The 23,494-nt window shown below is 39.0% G+C and overlaps 3 protein-coding genes across 5 annotated transcripts in view; 2 read left to right on the forward strand and 1 right to left on the reverse strand.

Annotated features, from left to right (window-relative positions):
* Positions 1–8,899, reverse strand: part of LOC140921305 (trimeric intracellular cation channel type 1B.1-like) — an 18,554-nt gene extending 9,655 nt beyond the window's left edge. Inside the window, exons 1-6 of one of the 2 annotated variants that reach the window (XM_073371299.1) lie at positions 8,736–8,899; positions 7,590–7,746; positions 6,562–6,625; positions 6,281–6,401; positions 5,539–5,623; positions 3,958–4,998 (exon numbers count right to left, since the gene is read on the reverse strand). In XM_073371299.1, the coding sequence (XP_073227400.1) occupies positions 4,755–4,998; positions 5,539–5,623; positions 6,281–6,401; positions 6,562–6,625; positions 7,590–7,746; positions 8,736–8,856 (792 nt within the window). In that variant the 5' untranslated portion in view covers positions 8,857–8,899 and the 3' untranslated portion in view covers positions 3,958–4,754. Of the gene's footprint in view, positions 1–3,957; positions 4,999–5,538; positions 5,624–6,280; positions 6,402–6,561; positions 6,626–7,589; positions 7,747–8,735 lie in introns of those variants that run through there. The other variant, XM_073371298.1, reaches the window with a different exon arrangement.
* A 96-nt stretch (positions 8,900–8,995) lies between these two features.
* Positions 8,996–15,583, forward strand: LOC140921335 (probable rRNA-processing protein EBP2). The gene is made up of 10 exons (XM_073371333.1): positions 8,996–9,058; positions 9,141–9,230; positions 9,944–10,119; positions 10,668–10,791; positions 11,397–11,486; positions 12,590–12,665; positions 13,318–13,423; positions 13,768–13,795; positions 14,340–14,471; positions 15,287–15,583. The coding sequence occupies exons 1-10, from the start codon at positions 9,002–9,004 to the stop codon at positions 15,344–15,346; spliced, it is 939 nt and encodes a 312-aa protein (XP_073227434.1). The 5' UTR covers positions 8,996–9,001; the 3' UTR covers positions 15,347–15,583.
* A 1,203-nt stretch (positions 15,584–16,786) lies between these two features.
* On the forward strand, positions 16,787–23,422 carry LOC140921126 (store-operated calcium entry-associated regulatory factor-like). Of its 2 annotated transcripts, none has more exons than XM_073371089.1 (10): positions 16,787–17,002; positions 18,478–18,671; positions 19,051–19,161; positions 19,289–19,392; positions 19,802–19,900; positions 20,472–20,548; positions 21,353–21,418; positions 21,821–21,866; positions 22,024–22,205; positions 22,366–23,422. In XM_073371089.1, the coding sequence occupies exons 1-10, from the start codon at positions 16,933–16,935 to the stop codon at positions 22,389–22,391; spliced, it is 975 nt and encodes a 324-aa protein (XP_073227190.1). In that variant the 5' UTR covers positions 16,787–16,932; the 3' UTR covers positions 22,392–23,422. The 2 variants fall into 2 exon arrangements, with proteins under 2 accessions (XP_073227190.1, XP_073227189.1); XM_073371088.1 differs by having other exon boundaries at positions 16,814–17,002; positions 18,472–18,671.
* The last annotated feature ends 72 nt before the right edge of the window (positions 23,423–23,494 follow it).

The raw sequence follows: 23,494 nt of genomic DNA on the forward strand, positions 1-23,494 counted from the left end.
GATCCAGAGGGTTTGGTGTCCTTTCATTTGAAAACCCTACTTCTGTGGACAATTGAAGAAACTGGTGCTGAAGTTTGGACTGAGAGTAACAGAGTGGAATGCTTCATGAAGCTCTGTAGAAACCTTTTGCAAGCTCTGACAAAAAAGGAATTACCGCATTTCTTTGTGAGACCTTACAACTTGTTAGGTGCAGATTATGTGGATGATCCCAAGATTCTTGAAACATTGGCAAGAAAAGTCAAGAAGATGGTAGAGGATCCAATGCTTTCAGTCAAGGAGTTGATTCAGAAGGTGCCAGAACTGGAAAAGGGGAAAAACACTTTAAGCACTAAACCAACTATCACAATTAAGACAGCTTCAGAACAAGGGAATGCAGTGGAAAGGGAAGAAACTCCACACAATGACAGCCGAGTGGCTTTGACTCCCGTAAAGGAGGGTGCCTCTTGTTCGGTTGCAAGCTCAGGGCCAGGCTATCGCTTTCACGATCTGAAGGAGATATACACTGTCATAATCCAAGAGTTAATTAGTCTGGCTTTAACTCATGGTGATGATCAAACTATTGAAGCCCTTGAACCTCTTGAAAGAGCCTTGGTAGGTGATATCAGAGAAATGTTCAAAGGTGAGAATGTTGAAATTGTGCTAATTAATGAACTGTTTGAAAAGATGTGGAACCTGCTTTACCCAAAGATTTGGATGAATCCAGAACCAAACATGAGGCACTGTATGCTTGTTGCAATCCAAGAACTACTTGAAGCGCTGAGGGAAGATGACACTGAATCAAATGTAGATTCCTTTTCCTTCCACCACCTGGTTCCACCCGGCATAATGACTGAGATGTTCAGTAGAATAATAAACAAAATCACTCGAAGTACAGCTAAAATGGATGAAGGAGACATTCCACAACACTGAAGTCAACTTTGATGATTATGCACTGTCACATCAAATTGGACTTTGCTGTCACGTGTAACTTATTATACTGGCCTTATACATTAATGCTGGTTTTGATCATTTCTGATAGCAACCACATGGTTCCTTAGATTTTTTGCTTTTATAATGAATATGACAATTGAGCTAGTGAAAATGATGTAGGGAACAATAATTATTAATTTAATTATTCTTCCTAAGATAACTACTGGTCAAATTTTGGTTAGGATATCTTAGCATCGATTTTTAGCTTAGATTACACCATTGTTACTAGATGAGTATTTCAAAGCTACTTCCTAAGAGGGCAAATGTTATAATTCTTTTATGTTTATAGAACTTTTCATGTATATGCTTTAAGTTCATAGTTGACAAAAGATCTCTTTATAGTATGCCACATTATCTCGAAATTACAACAAAAAGTGACAGAACATAACTAAATAAGTTCTAAAATCAACATATGTATTTGGTCATCAAAAGACACATATTATTTTAACACTAAGCAGACGTGTGGAAAAAATTAGACCTTCAACATAATGATACCATGTACCTGAGGCTAATTAGTGAGGTTTTTATTGGCATCAATATTAATTTTGGAGCCTGGCACAAATTAATATCGTGCTTTGACACACACTGTAGAACATAAACATGTTTTTCTGGTGTCATATATAAAGTTAAGTTCTAGAATGCACAATTATATATTTGTGGCGAATCTGTGAGTGAGTTCACTTTGAACCATTTTCTGTCTTAATACGTATACTAAGGCTCCAATAAAACAATACACGTATAAGGATGAATTTTCGACCAGTTCAAAATTTGTGTTTAGATGATCCATTCACACATAACCACCCTAACTACACTAACAATTTAGATGTGTAGTCATGCCAAAAATTAATTTAAATGCCTAAGTCAAGGTCCATTTTTAGCCATTTTTTTGCAAATTTGACTGACATAGTGTGAACAGCTTGACTGACTAGATTTTTTTGTAGCAAAGGCGTGGTTGTATATTGATCCATGGTGTCTCAGCTGGGAGATTTGGATTTGCTAATTAACCAGCACTGTGCATATAGGCTGATAACTGGGCAAAAATATTGAATGGTTCGATCCAAGTGAACAAAACATCAGATGTCCTGAATTATTTGACAGGTCAAAAATCCATCCAGTACTGTGTGAACTTAGTCAATAGTGGTCAGCCAAGTAAAATAAAACTTCAATGTGTAAGGTTTATAACTAAACTAAGAATTACATTTTAAGAAATAGAATTATATGCTGTAACTTTTTTTTTGTGGCATGAAAATGTTTGTCAGATTGGCATAGGAAAGCTGGTCCTTATAAGCTTAGGATATAAAAGCTTGCTGTAAGCCTTTTCATATATAAGAGTACAAATTTCAGTAACAAAATAAGGCATGGTCTGATTACATAATCTTTTTATTAAACAAATATTGACATTAAAACTTTGATAGTTAACTCTTTTGCACCCAGGCTGATAATGGTTAGGTAATTCCCCATTCTAACCTTCCAACTTGTGGCTTCTGACAAAATCATACGTTGTTTAAAAAAGGTTTAACTTAGACTTGTTTATAGTGGAAAGTGCACTTAGCGTCCAGGTAATTTAAAGGCACCCCACTCAAATACTTACTTAATTCAACATAACAGGATTTAAAACCCCAACTGGCAGGAGGCAACCAATTGGCTATTTACAAGCGTGGCCATGGATTTGAACTCGGGACTACCGTGAATAAATCCAGCTAGAAGCTAAAGTGGAACTCGAACCCTGACTGCTAAAATGCAAGTCCAACGTGCTGACCACTCGGCCACACTGCCTCCATTAAAATAAAACCTGATTATGGCAGTACTGTTTATAAGTGGTACTATCAATTTATAAGGATTTTTGCAAATAGAAATTTAGAATTTTTTATAAATAATTTTTTAGTTTGGCCAAGTCAGTGAAAGGCCCTTCCAGGTTACCTGATAAAGTTTTCTACAGTATGGAATTCATTGATGGAGATAGCCTAAGTATCATTAATCATAGCAAGTATACAACAATGACAATATTAATTTTTAATAACATAAAATAAGGTGTATTTTGTACATTTACTGTAAGCATGTCAAATAAATATCAGATGTATGTTTACACAGTAAATCGTTGTCCTCAAGAAATTCCACCAGCTTGGTATTTCCCAGTGCTCTATTAGGACCATACAGAGTCAACATGTGCTGCCTTTTATCAGACAAGTAGCTTTAATTTCTGTACATGAATGTCGCTGAGTCTGTTTTGGGCATATTGAGTAATTACCATGATACACTTAAACTAAGAGTGTGTTTGACTGGGAGGGGTGATAAGGCAGCAAGGGGAGGGGGAGTGAGAGGTGGAAGAAAAGGGGTGCAAGGAGTGGCTTAATTATTATGATATAATTTATGTCTTCTTATTTCCTTGCCTCCTCGCCATGTGACCAAAATCTTTTTGAATTGAAATTTCACTTTCTTTCTTGAGAAACTTTGAAAATATAGTGATTTTAAGAAGGCTTTGCATATAACACATGCTTTGAACTACCAAAATAGTGTCAACATTGGTATCTTCATTTTGATTAACGAGTTTCTTTCCCAGGGGGGTACTGCCATATATGGGCTATATAGGTATGTGCTGCTGTGAAGGGTATGGTTTTCAAGTAGTTTACTCTAGGATAGGGTGTATAAATCAGAGCGTTTGGGTCTAGAATAGGGTATCATTTTTCAGGAAACTGATCAGTTGGTTGAAGATTTTTTCTAGACTAGGGAAACAGCTACTCTAGGATAGAGGGGATTTGGGGAGTTTACTCTAGTATAGGGTAGCAAAATTCAGCTGAACTAGCTCTAGTATAGGTTAAGGGTTCCAGGGTCCCAGCAGCACATCCCCACCCAGAAATTCCTAAAGTACCCCCCCGGGGTTTCTTTGCAACAATTCCCCTTCAAATAAAGACAATTAAAAAGTTGTGCTTCTTCATTCACAATCCAGGGCGCAGCTCAAACATGAGAAATCCTTTCCGTTAAGCAATATAAATACAAAACTGACTTTAATTTGAACGAGTCAAAAGGATTCACAAACGGCCTTAAACAGCAACAGTGCAAAAAATTATCTTGATTACAAGAGTAGAAACATAAAGGTGACTATAAAAAAATGCAACGGTTTGTCTAGACAAACTTGCATGTTTCACGCTTAAACAAATGTGTAAAAGAATTAGTTCGTTTATCGCCAGGGTTCTCAATAAGTTTTAAAGTAGACAGGTATGATGTAAATGATGTAAATGTAGGCGGCTTGGTAACTGAGTGCTGCAGGCAATGTCAGGCTTTCATTCTCTCACTTTACCAAAAATCTTCTTTTCACCTTTTGCAGCAATCTTTAAATTTTCAAACCTTTTTTTATCTTGAACCCTGAGTTGGTACATTTAAAACCAAAAATTAAGGGGGACAGTGAACAGCTGTTTAAACATAAATATATTTCTTTATGTACAACCCTCAGCAAATTTATACCTATGATATGTGGGTTAAAATATTATTTAGATTTCTGTCTCAAACACCTGACTGGGACAAACATGTGCAATCTACACCTTTCCTGGGGTAAGAGCAATACAACTGAGTCCCTCTCAACAGCTGGACAACTGAACCTAGCTACAAGATACAAACAAACTATACAATAAACCTGCATTTTAATTGCAATGGTGTATCAGAATCCAAAAGCACTGTAAAAATTTATAGGGTGGAGGGGGTGGGGTTGCCTGGTGGTTTTGATGTACCAACATCCTCTGGCACCCCCATACTCCCACAGCCATGCATGAACTTTATATAACTGAGGTCTATTCCTTTTTCTTCTTGCTGTCCGATGTGTTAGCCTTTTCAGTTGGTTCTCGAAAGAGGACAGCAGCAACAGCTTTTTCCAGATGCGTGAATGGATCGCTTGTGTTGCTCAAGAACATGATGACTTGAAGAACTGAACCAACACAAGCAACAAGAAGAAGAACTTCAGGTGTAGAGAAATCCAACATGCGTTTACGCACCATAATGACAAGGATGCTGCCTAATATGGCCAATTTAGTGACGCTGAAATATAAAGCCCACAGCTAATGTGAGAAAATATCAGGCGTTCTTAACAGCAGTTTGCCTAAAATAGCTTTGCTTTACGTAAGTTTCACCCAACAGAATGTGGAAAAGCAGGTCACCAGATAACAAGTGATAGACAGTTCAATATCCTGGCTACATACATGCCATGCATGCATGATAGCAACCTGGAGATTAGGATTGTATGCTCCCGAGCCGTTCACTTGCAATAAATTCCCCATGCTCTCTCCATCAGTGCTCAGTGTTACAGGTATTTAAAGTTACATAAAGCTACACGGAAAGGAAAGAAGTAAAAACAATGATTTTGGAAGTTGCACCTGGGAATTGTACTCAAAACTTCTCACACAAAAGGCTGCCCAATGACCAACTGTGCTAAGAGAGTAAAATGTCTTGCCCAAGAACACAACACAATGACCTCCTCCTCAAACATGGACCTCTTGATCCAGAGTCCAAAGCACTAACCACTAACCCACCATACCTCTAGATGTAGTTACAGAGAGTAGTGACAAACAAATAACTTACAATGATGGATAAAGTGCTTCATTTGTAGGTTCAATTTTGCCTTGGACAAACTTCACTACAGGTCTAAGTAGTCTACTTCCAGCTCCTGAAAACAGAAAAAAATGCCTCAAATATTCAACATAGGACCAGTGTTAGGATAAAATTCAACAAGAAACAAGGCTTTGAAACAAGGTTGTAAGACAGCTGAAATGGAAAACAAAGAAAAAGATTTACATGGGTTACAAGGATAGCCTCCCACGCAAACGTTCTAAGGGGTTCGTCACGCAATCTTTCCTCCCCCACGTGGGGAGGATTTATGATACTTGCCCTTGATTTTCAGATCCATTTAACCAATTGTCTCCTCCAATTTTATTTTATTTTATTATCTTGCCACACAGAATAAATTACAAGTAGAATAGAAAAGATAATAAACAGTTAATTAATATTAAATTTAAAATGAACATACAACTTGGAAGGATCAGTGACTGTGGCGGGGAAATCTCCGCGAAGCAGAGCTTATGAGGAATAGAGATTTTCCCCCACAGGCAATTTGAATACTAGGCGGCATTTAAAAATAAAGAAAAAAGACGTGAATTTTAAGTATACAGGCGTGCTAATAGAAAAATATAGATATAAGGTGTCAAGGTATTTAGGTTGTATCTTGTCCGACCCTTAAAAATGGTTTGATCACATGCTTGAATACATTAAAAGAGAGCATTCCTTCTGCATTGGTGGCAATAATCATTAATTATTATAATCATACCTTTAGCAGTTCCTATGGCGATCATGACAAGCCACGCATCTGGGTAGGCTAGGGAAGCCATTTCAACCCCCTTTAGAACATTTTTAGCTCTATGGGCTTCTTTCAAAACAAGAAGAGCAATCTAAAAAACATTATTTAACAGTATATTTTAATGAAAACCAGTTACTGATAAATCTCAGTCTCAAGGCCACTTTGTAGAACCAAGGTAAGGTCACCTCTGCCCTTGACATATTATAGTTGTAAGTAGAAAAAAATAAACCTCTAGAATGAACAATGCATACCCAAAATGGCTTGAGCATAAAAATCTTTGTAAACAGATCCAGTGGACAAAAGAATGCAAGATACCTGTAAAAGAAATAGGACAAGTTTTATTTTGGTGAAAACAAAACGGTTTAATCAATACTACAAAAAATGGATAATGGCAAGTGACACAAGGCCCTGTCTCTCAGTTCCTTATCTGATTTGATTCTAGTGGGATGTGAAAGAATCCACACTGCTGTTCGTGAAGAGTAGTGGACCTAGACCCTAGTGGTGTGGACAACCTTTCATGGTTTAGGTTGGTATGGAAGGGGTTGAATGATATCTACTGGGACACAAGTCTTGTTTCCTCCGGTCATGTGTGCATTCATTATGGAAATTTCAATAAAAATCAGTTAAGAGAGATAGGGATGTTTAATACCAGTGTTTGTCAAAAGTAGCCAGCTGTCAGCGAAAATCGCCGGCTACTTCAGGTTAGTATTGGCCAGCTACTCTGCTTGGCCTTTCTTTACAGATGGCATTTTTTAAATAAAATATCCCTGGACTGGCCACTCACTTTGACAACTCAGCCGTCTAATTCAAAACTTTCTGACAAAGCTATTAATACTCAGTCCCTTTTTTGGCTGGGGAAGGTGGGGAAACAGAGAGTAACACAAGAAGCCCAAAAGTTCTAAGCATATGAAAAGGGTGCCCAGCATATATTATGTATAAGATGTGTATAGAAACCGCGACAGTGTATATGGCGCAGGTAATTTCATGGACTCTTGCATTGTTTTGCTCATTCTTCCTCAAGATATCTTTCACAGAAGAAAATACAGTGGAACCTCTCATGAGCAGACATGCTTGGGACGTGAGAAAGGTGTCTGTAACTGGAGCTGGCCGCTTACGGGAATGTAAAAAATACGGTCACAGAGTTTGTATGGGAGTTGAGAAAAACAAGGTTTTATGAAGACGGCCATAAATACAGCTGTCCATTTACAGAACCTCCACTTACTTTTAGGTTATTAGATCACTAATTTAATGGTTGTAGCTACAACTCACTATCACTTACCAGATAACAGTCAAAATAGCAATCTGTTGCATGTCTAACAATGGTAAAATGAGAGCATTTCCTAGCAAAAAGTTTGCCATAATTGTCCCAGCAAAACAGGTGAGGATGCTTGAAACCCAGCAAGACATTGGATGGGTGTAGGCAAATGACAATGAACCTACAAAAGTCAAGGTCACAAATCTTAGAGAAAAATAGCTTGAGGAGACGGCCAAAATTTTGCAATGCTACCATAAATTTCCCCGTGAAATTAAGTCTGAGGAGCTAGTGCAGAAATTCTATACTGATTTCCTTTACAGAAGCACTACCCAAGATCTGGGTAGTGACATGTCATCAGGGATGGAAATTTTGCATGCATCACTTTACAGGGAAATCAGTGGTGGAGATGGCTTTTCCTCAGGCTAAGAGAAAAACGCCAATGAATAATTTCAGACATCTCAATATGATGTAAAGTTACAATTTTCCTCCGTCCCAATTAGAACAGGTAACAACAACACCTTGGAAAAAACTTAAAAAGAACTCTATTATACAACGAAACCACATAACAGATGGTTGAATGGAGCCAAGTACAATGCCCTTTCTCTTCCACTAATTAAATACAAAATCCTGATTCATCCCCAGTCCTCTCTCCTGGGCCTCTGTTTTTAAGTCAGATTTGTTAGGTCTGTCAAAAAGGATGTTAACTCTGATCTTGAGTTTATTGCCCAGAGGCAGCGAGAGGGAGTGAAGGAGGTTGGGTATACTTGAAATTGACTGTGCCATTAACATTTTTTTTTTCAAAAAGTTAAATATTAAACATTTTTTAGAATATTTAATATTCTACAAATGCTTTTAAAATGTAGGCCAAACACAGTGTTGAATGACTGCAAGTAACAATTCCCTCAGGGTTGAAAACGTTTTGTCCATGTATAATTATGGTCACATGACCGGTACAGCTACAAAACATCTGGCCCATTTTATTTCCATCCCATTGGTTTGATAAGTATGTGAAGGGAACGTAGCATTAACAAATTTGCCATTTAAGAAATTCCTGGTCACATTGCTGCCAAAGTAGGGCATGCACTTATAATCCAAGTAAACTCAATTTGTAAAATATTACAATACACTGTACAATAGCTAGTACTTCGAAGTGTGTATATTTGCACTTACCAGCCTCCATTCGCAGTTTCAAGCACATAATTGTGTAATGAGCACATTGTAGCACTGGAAACATAGGAATGTTGGCAAATTGCCCAGCATAGAATTTAAAAACATCGTAAAACTGATCCATGGCTAATCAGTTAATCCGCCGCCGGCGTGGGTGGAAACGAAGGAACGATATAAACAGAATATTGATGAACCGGTCAGCGGATTCCCGTGTTACCCGAACCAGGCCTCTACGGGCCTCTACTCGAATGAAGACAAAAAAACACAAAATGGCCGACTTGGAAGATGGTTTTACCGAAAGCGATTCTGATTTATCAGATCAAGAGGTCAGATTTGGTAGTTTTGAAAATCGGTCTATATTAATGTAATCTTTAATTATCTTACGCTTTGTATACTTTACTTTCACAGCTTCAACGAGATTTTGCAAGCGGTAAACTTCAAGTCGGTTTGAACAGACTCCAGCCAAAGAAGCTCGCACGTGTTTATAATAACAACATCGTGAGTTCAATATTTGGTAGCAAGTACACTTACTTATAATTTTCTGAATCTGGAACTCTTTTGAACAGCTGTACTATTATTTGTTTTCTCCGGGAAGCTGAAAACAAATCCTATTCCCAACTTAAAGACGTAATTGAGGGTCAGATCAGTTGTTGCACCACTTGCATGTACAAAGCCACCAAGAGCTGTTTTAAAAGCGCACTTAAATCAAACCAAAACATTAAATAAATATCAGTCTGAATTACAGTATATTAATTTCTGCATTCAGTGCAGTAGATGTGGCACACGAGAAGATTGCTGTATTAAACAGCTGTTCCTTCAGTTCACGAGCCTCTGCTGGAACTTAATGTTGCGGTCAGTACCGAATTAAACCACACTGCGCCAAAACAATCTGGTTTAAAGGCATGATTGGTGTAGCCTCTCACACAGACGTTCTTAGTGGTTTCTGACACATTCCCAGGAGTTCACCCATTGAACCAGGAGTTGTTATGGAGTTGCAGCAGGATCGAAGTACTTCTGAACATATATCGTTTTATAAGTAGAGTAAATATTAAGTATGTAGCAGAAAACTACATTTTTTTATTTAAACATATTTTATTGACGAAGTTTGCGATGAGAGTAACTAAAAACTCAGTTACCATGACACAGAACATCTCCTGCATGATTATTCTAAGCTTTGCTCTTAAATGACATGATTCTCTTTTGCCACATAGCCTGGCATGAAGCGGAAACTGAAGCAAATTGCTCAAGAACTTGACTGGCTTGAAAGAATGGACATAACTGTCACAAAAGATCAGGATGAAGAAGGTGTCAATCCAAAGACGTCAGCAACATCTACACCAAGCAATGAGAAAAGCTTGCATGATGACTTCCAACGAGAAATGAGATTGTAAGTTTCTTTACAATGTACTTTTCACTGTGTCCAAAGCAGAGATTGTTGGTACTGTGACAGTGTCCAGTGCAGGTGTCATAAACAGAATCAAAAATGGTCTGAAGAATAACAGGGACTCTAGCTGGGTGTCACTGTAGAGGGGTGTACAGCAACAGAAAGTTGACAAAATGTTCTCATGTAAAATTCAAGTTGATAACATTGTTCCAAAAAATGGTGAAGCCCTGACTAATCTCTGATTATCCCATTTGCACTTAGATATTTTACCCAAAAAATGAAATGAAGAGTAGTGGATGAGAGGACAACAGACATGCCCTCTTACAATACATTTTAACATGTGTCAGTGAACAGTAAGCTCAGACGTCAGCATACAAAGGTGCCACGGGCAGCCGCTCTCAGTCCATTTATGAGCTTACTGTAAATGTTTAAACTTTGTATTCTACTGAACATGAACCAAACCTTCTGATTTATCTCACAGTATGTTTCTGTTTCTGTTTTCTCACTGTAAGAAAGATGTTTAAGTAACTTGGAACTTTTTTAAATTTTAGTTACAGGCAAGCCCAAGCTGCTGTGAATATAGCTCTCCCTAAACTTAAGAAGCTTGACGTAGCAACTAGGCGACCAGATGACTACTTTGCAGAAATGGTAAAAACTGATGATCACATGCAAAGGGTAGGTGTTTGACAAGAAATCCCAACTCACCTCCTGTTCTTGTGGAGAGAGAGGAGGGTGGGGAGGGAGGGGGAGATTGCATCAAAAAAGCACATTGCATGGTTTCTCACAGAGGCGATTCATTAGCAAGTCTCCTTGAAGTCAAGTTCTTGTTTAGTTATTTATGTCACTAGAATTTCCGTTTATCTTGTGAACAGTTTAGCAAAATTTCCCCCAGCTTGATTACTTCTATCGGATATTACTATTTTTATGGTCATAAGGCATGGTATTTTTTGAAGAAATTTTGCTCGATAGATCTAAAACCATTGTAATTTTGTGGTGTGTCTTACAATCAGGTATCTACCTCTGTGATTTCTGTGACATGCTTAACATTCACGTCATGTATTTTGTAAGTGCAGTGTGCACAGGAGTACACTCCAAAACCTTACTTCCTCCCCTGCTGTACAAAAATAGAATGAATTTGAATTTGATTTTCCATGTCCGTGAAAAAGATCCACAATTTAGAATGAAGAAAGGCAAAAAGTCAGAAGTAGTATACTGTGTCGGTTTAACAACCCAACTGAGCTACATTTTTATCACAGTTAATGATGACGTTTTTGTTCTAGGTGCGAGCAAAGTTGCTCAGCAAGCAGCAAGCTATGGAAAGATCAGAGAAAGCAAAGAAGCAGCGTGAGATGAAGAAATATGGCAAAAAGGTACCTCAAAAGCCTTCTTTGTGGTGCTGAATTAACCCTTTTTTATGGTGGCCAGAAAGGAAAATTCACAAAAATTCCACAATAATATGATTTTTATATAATCCTAAGAATTAATAGATTAATGACTTCTATACAAAAGTTTGGTCAAAGAGGTGTGATTAGAGTGGTAGTATCAGGGGATTTTGCCCTTACCCAAACACAAAAAGCTCCTGTAGAGTTATGAAGAAGAAGATATCAAAGGAATTTCACCAGGGAACACTAATCATAATAACTTTTTGAGGGATTTGTGCATTCATAGCATTAAAACCTTTTTCAAGTTTCTATTCATGTCTATCCTTGCTATCCCATTACTACAGAGAACAGGAAACAGTTTCAATGCCTGAATAATTTATATTATCGTTCAATGCACATTTTTCTTCCTTTTCATTGGCCGAAAGCCCACCATGTGACCTGTAAATAACTGCCTACAAGTAATGGTCTGCTCATGCGTAATGCCGTCCAACTTTGTTTGGCTGCAAATAATGTTCTGCTCAGTTGAAATGAAACCACGCTTTTTTCCATCTTGTGATCGCTCTTGCGTGAAAAATGGCAGATCACTGTGCTGCCCAAAGATATTCATTAAAAACCAACTTGGCGATCGAATAATAACACAATGTTATTAAACTTGGTTATTGCAAAATATCGTAATCTGTCAGCTTCTTGCAGATCTGCTTGCCACTGACAAATCACCACATTTTGCTCAACCTTGTCCAATAATTGTTAAGTATTAAATAGCAAAACTAAACAATTGTTTTTTTTTAATTCAATTTATGCAAGAAAAGGTTTAGCTTTTTAAAAAGATAGCGAATGGCACAACTTACATGTAGCCTCTTTAAAGAGAGAATGTGATTTTTTAGGTTCTTAGATAAATATGTTTATGTCATGCATCTGGGTCAAACATAAAGAAGTCCTTAATAGCATTCACATTCATTTTCACGTCCTACGTGGTACAGTTTAGACACTGTAGCAAATGAGATGCAGAAGGGATCATGTTAGCAAGGCCTATCATTCACAGTATAATATGTTACATTAACTCAGCCAGGGTTTTTGGTCAATATCTACAGGTTCAACAAGAAGTTTTACAAAAAAGGCAAAAAGAAAAGAAGGAGATGATGGAAGCAGTAAAAAGTTTCAAAAAACGTAAGTATACAGCAAGGCTGACTGCCAGTTTTAGGAAAACTTGATGGGAGCCCACAGTGCTGTGAACCCATGAAAACGAAGGTGTCAAGCATAGGACTTCTATGAAAAAACTAAGATTCCTAGTCGTACAAGAGCAAAGTGGCCACTAGGCACTGCTAAAGCACAACCGTGATACATACCAAGTAACTTGTTGTAGGGAAATTATAACACTCACTTTTCTAGGCAGAGTCTATGCTGCAATAGAAATCATAACAAAAGTAGGTTGAGTTTGATCGTCCAGGTGAACGTAGTCCTGAATAGGACTGTTGTTGTTGACATTGACTGACTTTTCGACAACCTGTGCGGTAGTCATCTTCAGAGTCAAAGAAAATCATGTCAGAGGAAATTATTGGTGCTTCTCAGAAACTCATTGGGGCTATTTTAGATGGGACCAATGATTTTACATTCTCTTTGCAGAAAAACAAATCCTAAAACTTAGGGTAACAGTAAAATTTGTTGTAAATGTTATTACTGACAGTCAATTTTAATCAATTTTCTGAATCAAAATGTTTGGTTGCTAAGAATCATGGAAATTCCCCAGCTCCCCCTGAATTTGAATTTGTTAAACGATGGCCATTTTTTATTCCTTTTTATTCTTCTTTTTTTGTTTCAGGTGGTAAGAACGCTCCAAATTCAGATCTAGCAAGAGCCAGTGATGAATTTCAAATTCAGGCTGAGAAAGATTCCTCGAGTATCCACAAAGGAAAAGTTGTTAAACGGTGAGCCTTTAACGTGAAGATAAAATTGTAACTGATTAGCTGCTATAAAAATAAAATGGCTTCAACCAAACTAATATAGGTATGAGGGGAAATAAAATTTCAGGAAATTTGTGACCTGAGTGGGGGCAACGTTTTTGCTTTTTGTAAATTTGTAAAAGTTGCTCCTGAACCAAAGCTAATATCTTTATAATACACCGTTACACAACGATGACTGATATGGACTTTAGTTTTGCAGTTATTGACTCGTTATCACATCATGCTGGCATAAGCACAGGAAAATAAATGTCGTACCTCCCTACGGTCGTGTTTTCTCATGTATTTGAAAATTTTTTTTCTCACTTTAGTGGAAAGGGTGCAAAGAGAAAAAGGAAGGTAAGTGAATGTTTACATGACGTTTTTTTATGCCTCAAGAATCTTGCCCTTGTCATATTTTTTCATTACACTACCGAGGGAATTTCTCAATGGAAACTAAACGTGACGTAGGTTTTTTTTCTTGAAAACGAAGAGCAAACTAGCGGAACGGTGTTTGTCTTTGTTTATCTACTAAACAAAAGTCGCCTGTAGTAACTTTGAAAAACTTTCAAAATGTGCAAAAATCTAGGGGACTTTCTCGCACGGCGCTCTTCAGTTGTAGCTTAAATGAGGCTTTTTCTTCCAACTCGAAGGAAATAAATGTTATGGCTGTTGCCAAGCGCAGCCAAACAAGCAAGTTATGATTGGTGAAGTGAAATCTCATGCTCAACGAATCAATCAGAAGTAAGATCATGACGAATCGTGACTTGTTCGCACATGTTTGCACGTGTTTCGCGTCGCCTACACGTATTTTCTTGACTGTCAGCTCTTGTTGTGATTGGCCACAGAAACAATCCGTACTTAAAAATACACACACACGTCTTGTTCTTGTTCTTTTTTTTAGGATGCTAAATTTGGCTTCGGGGGACTGAAGAAAGGAATGAAACGGAATTCAGCACAGAGCTCTTCAGATGTGAGTTCGTTCAGTGCTGCAAAACACAGCAAAGCACCAAAAGCGTCTCGAACAGGAAACAAGGTAACTTAAGGAAACTAAACACTGTTAAGATTCTACTTTCTCAATACTAAGGGGCCGACCATTTAACTCTTGAGGGAGAGGGGGGGGTGATTTTGAAAAAAAATTTCCTGCAAGCGCTTGTCGGAAGAAAAAAACTGCGCGCAGCACAAATGTAATAGAAAGCTTATGGGGAAAAAAAGGGAAAAAAATATCCTGCCCACCAGATTGCTAGGGAAAAAAAATTCAAGTATTGATGACCAGAAATCACCCATCCCCCCTCAAGAGTTAAATGGTCGGCCCCTAAGTAGTGCGCGCACGTGAACCAGTATCATTTTGGCGGGAAAACGTATAGCCGTCGTCATGAGCTTTAAGGTGATGTTACACGGTACGATTCGCAACGACGATTTTTAGCGCAACACAGCGTTGCAATGCTGGAACAATGTTGTCACCATTCAAAACAATGTCGCAACAATATTGCAACGCTGTGTTGCGCGTTGCGAATCGTCTCGTGTAACATCGCCTTTAGCGAGAAAGTCGTTGTGGCGGAAACGAGTTATCAAATGTTAGAGGTTTTATCTTTTTGCGCTCGGCGGAGGGCTTAACCACCTTCAAGAAAAATAAGGGTGTTAACTTTTTCTCGTTAGAAAATGTACATTGAAGCTTTCCGGGGTGTCGTTTCTTTTAAATACGCGAAACAAACTTAAGAGTTAAATCTCGTCTTCGTGTTTGACCTCGTCCTCTAATCTAAAAGTCTCTAACACTCACATGAGAACGACCTTAGTCGGCTACGCTGCATCCAATGTATTTTGATATTTTTACCCCTAATTCTTTTTCAGGGTAAAAAGAGAAAGAATGTTCGACCTGGAAAATCACGAAGAAAACAGATGAAAAAATAGAAAGTCGCTTCTAGAAATGAGGCTATCGCATTGGAATTGAAGAATTCATATGAAATCACAGGACAGATACTTTGGGCTACGAAGCGTCTTATGTGGATCAATTTGCCCTGTTCAACCGGTGCAACTTTGTTTTCACTCTGGATGTCACCCCATACACTATTCTGCGTTTGAGATGAAATTTGAAGTAAAAAACAACCAAACTAATGAAACTGAATTTTATGTTTAGAGGTCGAAACCTAGCCTCCCACGCAGGCGTTTTTAGGGGAGCTCGTATTTCTTCCCTCCCCATGTGGGGAGGGAAGAAATACGAGCTCCCCTAAAAACGTCTGCGTGGGAGGCTAGTCGAAACCGAGCCAGTTCAAATACCAGCACTTCTGTATAACTCTCAATGAGACGAGGTTATGTTTGTAACGTGCTGAGCTCTCTTGTCACGCTATCAGGAGTATCAGCAAAAATAGACATAAACTTGGAGCCAGTGGCTCTCAGAACGAGAATGACTTAAAAGTTGTGTTCAGTAAATTCATTACAGTTTGGCTGTCTTTTTCGAATCCTCAATAAAGATTGTAACGACTTTGTTGTTTGGAGAGTGCCTTATTTCAACTATTCTTCCCTGTCACTAACTTATTTTAAAATAATCTACAGACTACAGATGTCCCCTGTTTTTCTAGTCTCCTTCGCAGCATTCATTATGGTTGTCACGCAACTCTCCTCCCCACGTGCGTGACGACCTTAACAAGGCTTCGAAAGAGAGTACTGTTTTTGTTGCTTTTTAGTCCCTTTTTCGCGTGCATGAGCGGACCAGTGGCGGATGGGGAGTTACGAGGTGTGTGTGGTGATTTCATACTGTCCCTCAAGCCTGCCCCGTTTTTACGTCCCCTTCTTGGAGGCGGCACCGCGCGCCCTTTCTACTCAGGTCATCCGAAGGTCAAGCCGTTTGAAGGGCAACGGCAGCACCTTGATCCTCCGTTATTTTAAGACCCGAGTACTGGCCCTGTCCCTTACATGACGCAGTCAGGATAAGCCTAAATTTAACAAGTAAGTTTGGTCATTACCTTACGCATAGGCAGCCATGGACAGCTAGCTATTTCGCCCTTACTAGGGCTCATCAGCATGGCATAGCCGTTGGACCTAGGAACGGACAAAGCTGTGTATCAAAAGCTCCTCACTGAGGCGAGTGCAAAGCACTCCTTTAAGCGCCAGTTTCACAGCCCACAGGACCAGCTGTGATCTTTTTTTTCTTACAATTGTCATTCTCTCGCTGTTCGTTCCTGCTATTCTTTCACTGGCTGAATGGATATACTTGGTATTCCTGTGTGGTGAAAACTAGTGCCAGTCTATCACTTAACAGAAATAAACATGATGTGTTACCTGATGCAACTAGCAGGACGAATGGAATAATATGTTTGCCGACCAATCTTGTTTTGAAACGTATCTTTGTTGAAAACGTGACGTTTATTTACATCTAGTTTAGTTAATTCACTTTGGTATCTTCTTGTTTCAAATTTACGTCGGGATTGTACGGAAACGTCCTAGAGAAAAGTTAGAGCTTGACCTAGTAACTTACATTTCGTTTTCGATTTTCGAAAATGGCGGTGTCGAGGAGTTTTGTTCGATTGTGGATAATTTTTCTATTTGGAAGTCATCTGATCACTGCAGGTACGTTAAAAGTCTTTATATTTTTACATTTTAGCCTGTTACTGAGAATGGATGCTTTAAATACCTGTAAATCTTTAGTTTGAAGCTTATTTCTAGAAAAGCGGAAGCTAATAAACACTCAAAACAGCTGTACATTTCATGTATATAATAGGTTTTAAAAATGAGCGAAGTTTCAGGATTACAACCGTTGTGTCATTAAGGTAGCTCACGTTTCTTGTAGGTGCTCATACATATAAGTACCTTTCCCCTCAAAATCTGCTGCCTGATTTTCTTTCGTACAAATGTTAACCCTTCATTCAATTTTAAAAGTGGCCAAGTCAAATTCACCAAAATTTCCAAAAATGCTGTAAAACAAATAGTACCTCGTGAAAGTATTGCTGAAGGAGCTTCACATGAGTGGGGATTAATTTAGGTTTCTGGGAGACTGCCCACCTACCCCTCCCCTAAGCTAACATTTTGCCTTAGATGAGAAGTAAGTGTTAATGTTACCTTAAGGGAGGGGTAGGTGGGTAGTTTCCCGGAAACCTAAATTGATGCATGACTGGTTACACTGTGAGGCTGTATTCACACTGTTCTGAATGGTTCTTGATGCTGCTATGACAAGCTATTCAGTATAGGTATGAACACCTATTGGATATGTGACTCTCCACTTTACAGATTAGCGCAGCACAGCTTCTCTCCGTCACAGAAATCGCGCCAATCTCACCGTCCTAGGACAGAAGGCCTATCTGGTATGATTTTCGTGCTGATGTAAAAGCTGTCCGGGGAAGTGTGGACATGGCCTATGACTCAAAAGTTTAACACATTACTAGACCCTCTCATTCATAATGCAGGGTTTCTGATATTTCGCACAGTTGTGGACCCGTGAAATTCAGGTATTTCCACGAAATCCTGTGAAATTCCCAAAAAACCGCAAAATACCGCAAAATCCGCCAGAAATATTTCCAAATAAATGTGGGCAAAACATATTTAATACTTATCTTGGCTACTAGACCTGTTTTATTCACCTCAAACGTCCAAATTTATCTTGAAACTTCGTCACTGCAACGAGCAAACAAAGTCCCAAAACTACCAGGTGTTTTTAGATGAACGTTGCGAAAAACTGGGCACTAACCATAATGTTAATAGCTTTAGCATTTGCTCATTTCTCGAGAGAACTGTTGTTGAAAGAGCAAATGATTATCCCTGTTAAAAAAACATTAAACAACGCTGGTCATATTGACGCAAAATTGATCGATTTTAGCCAAATTTTGCCAAAAAAATCCTCCGAAATCGGCTGATTTTTCCGCAAATTTTGACTTTTTTCCCGGTAAAATCCCGTGAAATCGGCTGATTTTTCTGCAAATTTGCCCCCTGAAAATCCCGCGAAATTTTGCTTATTTTTCCACGAAATATCAGAAGCCCTGATAATGGAAGAAAGAGGGTTACAACTTGATCAGGACTACAATAAGGTTATGATAATTTTTTAGCTCTAGGTTGGGGCAGCAGTGACAAGATAAAATTGACAGATGTCAATGTCATCACACTACAGCAAGGTAAAATGACAAATTCCCGCCGTACTCACCCTGTCCCTCAGTTACAATGTGTCGGTGGGACAGCAGGCTGTTCAGCTTTTACTCCAAGAGTTGTTCAGTGCTATAACAGAGGATCTGATGGCTATGATGTGCAGGTACAATCATTTTTTCTTGTATTATTTTTCACTCATGCAAACCAGAACCATGCACTAACGTTAGGTAATGAAATCCAGCATTTTGGGATGCAGGATATGTAATTGTGCATGCATTTATCTCACTGTGGTTGCATTTGCACTGGACATGTGAACTTCTCTTGCACTTGATCTATGAGCTTGCACTTGCATTTGACTCGCTGGATCAGCATAAAATTCAGGAAGGTTCACCTACCCTCCATAAGCCAACATTTTGCCCTCAGTGAGAAGTTAGTTATAACATTGAGTTAGGGGAGGGGTAGGTGGGGAGCTTAGTTTGAACCAGCCCACCAATTTTCAAATTTTTCTCAAAGTTTCTGAACTCAGTGATTTATTTCCACAGTGGGAGTGTAAAGCAGATATGGACAGCCGCTATAGATTTGGTGACGTTGCTGTCAATTGTGAAGGATACAATTATCCAGATGATCCATATGTCCTGAAAGGCTCTTGTGGGGTAGGTCTCAAAATTTTTCTAATAATATACTAGTTGACAGATGACAGTCAAAGTACCCCACTTCACACACATTTATTAAATCACCAAAAAAACCTTTAATAATATAAGATCAAAACTTCCTTTGCAGCTGGAGTACACAATTGATGTTGTTGACGGAGAACATAACTACCATTATTCAGGTCACAGGGACCATGGTCACCATGGTTACAACCATAATTACCACTCAAGAAGGTAAATCGTATTTTTTTATGATTGTGTATATAAGTGCCTAACACACTTGCCAGTGTAGGAAGTAATACAGACCTCGCCATCTCCCTTATATTTTTTATTAAGGTGTCCAGTTAATGAATAAGAGTGTATTGAGAGGTTAGTCACTCTCTCCTCCTCAGAGCCTCCCACTGGGTATCCCAGTGAAAATAGAAATAAGCATGCAGGGGACAGTGGGAAGAGAGAAAAGGTGGGTGCCTCGACTCACTTCCTCTCTGCCTAACATCCCCCATGTGCTTTCCTATATTCCTCTCCCCCAGCCTCCCTGTGACACAAAGAGGACTCTGGGGGTGAGAGGGTTTGTCAATCACCGGCGGGAAGGATGAATTTAACAAGTATATGAGGATATTATATTGCAGATATTATTTTGCAGACATTCAGGAAGCTGGATTGGTACCATCATTATGTGGGCCATTATCGCTTTGATTGCATATTACATTTATCAGCACTGGACAGGCAATACTGCAGGACAGTATCCTTTTACGCCTCAAAACAACTGTAAAACATTAGCTTTTTTTCCAATAATTTTAATTTTATTGTTGCTGGCATGAGTGACAGGGGGTTGGTCTTAATTGTAATGTCCAGCTTGCTGTTACACATGCACAGGACTTCTACTAAGAATGATTGAAATGCATAGAATGTAATCTGATCACGCATGTTTGGACCTTCTACCACTTGTAACATGATTACACGCATTTTAACCTTTTTCTATGCAAAGCACTATGTTGGAGCAAGAGCGTTCACATCAATCTCGCATGCACTTCCTAACATTTCAGTAGATCATTTCAGTTTAGTTTAACCTACCAGTGGCAAACAGGGTTGTCCAGACAGTTTCAAGTAGAGGGAGAAAAAAATTAAGAAGGCAGCAACAGATTAGGTTAAAAGGAAGAGTCTCAGTCATGCATTGCAACCATGTGTCTGAGTAGCCAGCTCTTCAGTGTCAGCTATACAGTGATTTTCACTGGTCTTTGCAGCTTCTCAGAGAACCCTGAGAAAGAGTAGCTAATACCTCGTGTAGTTCTTCCTTAACTTGTTGTTCTCAGTACTCAAACCCCTGGAGGTTACTCCCAGTCAACCAGTCCCCCTCCACCAGGATTTAGGCCTGAGTATACTATGCCAGGTATGGGCTATGTTAAGTCATAGTTAGTAGACTAACTATGGTTAAGTCATTTCTCTTAAAGACTGATAGATGTGTGTCTTAGTGAGCTTTATTATAGAAGAACTGCCGGGACCAGCACTGGCTGTCCATCTTAGACAGGTGCCTGCCTCACAGAGTGTTAACCATTAGGGCGCTTGTGCAAGCACGCCGGCGACGTTAAAAAGTGCGTACATAGCGCTTTTTTGTACATTTCTTTGCCGTGACGTTTCACGACACGACTTGAAACTTCCTGATCTCACGTTTTTATGGAGGACGAAACCACAAAATAACAACTTTCTTTTTCTTCGAAAATTAGATACCGTTCTTGCGAATTTAACTCCAAAACACAACTCGCCAACGATTAATTTTTGAAAAATTGAATGAGCTGAAATAAGAGCGATGAAGTTTGAAACAGCGTGAATTTAGATGTTTTAAGTGACGTTTTCGCCGTTCTCGCCGTCGTGGTTGCTTACGCTGGTATCAGGTCGTTTCGCCCGAAGGTCGGTTCGCCCAATAGCAGTTCGCCCAATAGCAGTTCGCCCAGACTAATTTTCTTCCGAAAGACGGTGCTTGTGACGGCTGTAAGCAAGAATTAGTGTCAAATATCAAATTTTGTGAGTAAAAGGGCGTCAAAACCGTAAAAGCCAGGTGGGAAAAAGCATCAAATTGTTCTGTCCTGATGGGTACCTCTTTTGTTACAAATTATGTTGTTAACAGGTTCATGAATCAACTTTTTCCTACTACACTGGAGTTATAATTTTATGTGCTGTATAAATGTACTTTCAGGAAGTGAACACACGACAAGTTATGCAACTCCGACAGGTGCAGGGACTGGAGGGGGATTTTGGTCAGGTAAATTGACGTTTAACTTAGTCTCAGGGCGCTAAAATTTTGGAGAAATTATCGTCGGTAATGTGTCGATTTCTACAGATCTGCATGGTAGCTTTAGAATATTTTTGTTTACAAAAGGCCAGAAAGTATTGGAGAACCTTACCGTTGAGATGCGTCAGACTTTTTGAAGATCATCGACCCAGCAACTTCGAAAATCATCCGAAATCTCTAGAGTGCTTCGGCAAAATTCGGACGAAAGCCAGCAGTGTACAGCACCATAAGTGGGTCGAGGGAATCCCCACGATTAACTGTTCAACGCTGTTTTTGTCCAATCATTTTTTCCCGAAAATTTGGCCAACAAATGTTACTGTGACAAAAATTTACGTAATGTAACTTAAATTACATAATGTCTTTTTATTTAAGGAGCTGCTACTGGTGGACTGCTTGGATATTTGTTTGGAAGTTCAGGGTAAGAATAGATTTTCCACTTCATCCCAAAATGCCAACAAGAAACTTACCTCCCAGGCAGTGCTTAATCTCGCGGCTTTGCAGAAGCGGGCTAAGCAACTAAGCAACAGTTAAATACACTGAGTTTTAAAATTTTGTTATTGTTTTCACTCTTTAAGGCATCGAAACCAGTACTACAATGGTCACGGTTACTATGGACCGAGATACCACCAGCCGAGGCCTGGGTATGGCTTTGGCGGATCAAGCTGGTTTGGCTCCAATAACAGCTGGACCTCTGGCTGGTCCTCAAGTGGTACACACAGGAGAAGCCCTAGTCCTCCGAGTACCCGGACCGCCTCAGGTAAATACATCCCAGCTTCTGTCCTCAGTCCCCTCAGTCATTTACAAATGGCATAAAATGTTGAAAAGACTTCGATCTCGCTAGGCCTCGCAGAACATGCTCAGTATCGTTTTTCTCTGTAGAATGCTGACGAACCCGTGTTTTTTGTTTTGTTTTACAGGCTTTGGTGGGACTAAGCGCCGCTGAAATTTTTGAAGATAAAGAAAATCGTAGAGAAAAAACTAAACATAAATTTAAGAAAGCACGGAGTAGTACCCCACACCATTTGACATTTATACAACAACAATAACAACACAAACACCAACACCAGTAACAAGATATTCTATAAAACAGCAACAAAAAATAAAATACCATCAACTGACGTGATACAACTCACTTTGACTGTGAAGATGACTACCGCACAGGTTGTCGAAAAGTCGGTCACTGCCAACAACAACAGTCCTATTCAGGACTAAGCTCACCCGGGCGATCATGCTTCACCAACTAATGAAAAGTAACTCAAAATGAAAGAAAACGTCTTCGTGCGCACTAAACACAAGTGCAAGGTGAGAAAAATATGTGGGATTTCAATGTTATTTATGTTAAAGCCATTCACCTACGAAGAGCCTTCATGTCGGTAAATGTATGTAAAATAAATAGTAGATTCAATTTTTGTTACGCGGCGCAGCCCTACGCGGCCGCGAGTGCGTGTTCAAACAGAGAGGGAATGGGGTGGTGCTTGGTAGACCCATATGTAGTGAAGGGATGGTGCTTGGTAGTCCCATGTGTAGGGAATAATAAGGTGTATTTAAGGTATATCAAGGTGATGTTACACGGGACGATTCACAACGACGATTTTTAGCGCAACACAGCGTTGCAATGTTGGAAAAAATGTTGTAGCTATTTGAAACAATGTCGCAACAATGTTGCAACGCTGTGTTGCGTTTAAAATTGTCGATGCGAATCGTCTCGCGTAACATCACCTTAAATTTGTTCTGTGACAAGTGCTGCTGTATCTGACATCCATATTCAGATGTATGAAGCTTTCTGAAGGTTCCAAAGTCCTGATGGACAATTTTTGTAACTACTTTTTATTTGCGGAATAACATCAGTCGGACACACTTTAACTTGCACAGGAGTAGCTTTTGTTATTCAATAACTTAATATTATGATAGCTCAAAAGTCATTAATATCTTTAATTAAAAACGATAATAAAAATGTAAACTTAAGAAGTTAAACGAGTTTTTTTAAACTTGTACAATTTAAACGCGGACTAGTTCTTTTAGGAAAAGGGCAATTTTGTATACTTT

Source organism: Porites lutea, chromosome 12 (genome assembly GCF_958299795.1).
Source record: "Porites lutea chromosome 12, jaPorLute2.1, whole genome shotgun sequence".
Lineage (NCBI taxonomy): Eukaryota > Metazoa > Cnidaria > Anthozoa > Scleractinia > Poritidae > Porites > Porites lutea.

Coding starts and splice junctions, on each gene's coding strand:
- LOC140921335 (XM_073371333.1), top strand. CDS start 9,002: ATGGCCGACTTGGAAGATGGTTTTACCGAAAGCGATTCTGATTTATCA. Junction 10,792..11,396: donor CTGATGATCACATGCAAAGG/GTAGGTGTTTGA, acceptor TTTTTGTTCTAG/GTGCGAGCAAAGTTGCTCAG. Junction 12,666..13,317: donor AGTAAAAAGTTTCAAAAAAC/GTAAGTATACAG, acceptor TTTTTGTTTCAG/GTGGTAAGAACGCTCCAAAT.
- LOC140921126 (XM_073371088.1), top strand. CDS start 16,933: ATGGCGGTGTCGAGGAGTTTTGTTCGATTGTGGATAATTTTTCTATTT. Junction 19,162..19,288: donor TCCTGAAAGGCTCTTGTGGG/GTAGGTCTCAAA, acceptor CTTCCTTTGCAG/CTGGAGTACACAATTGATGT. Junction 21,867..22,023: donor TATTTGTTTGGAAGTTCAGG/GTAAGAATAGAT, acceptor TCACTCTTTAAG/GCATCGAAACCAGTACTACA.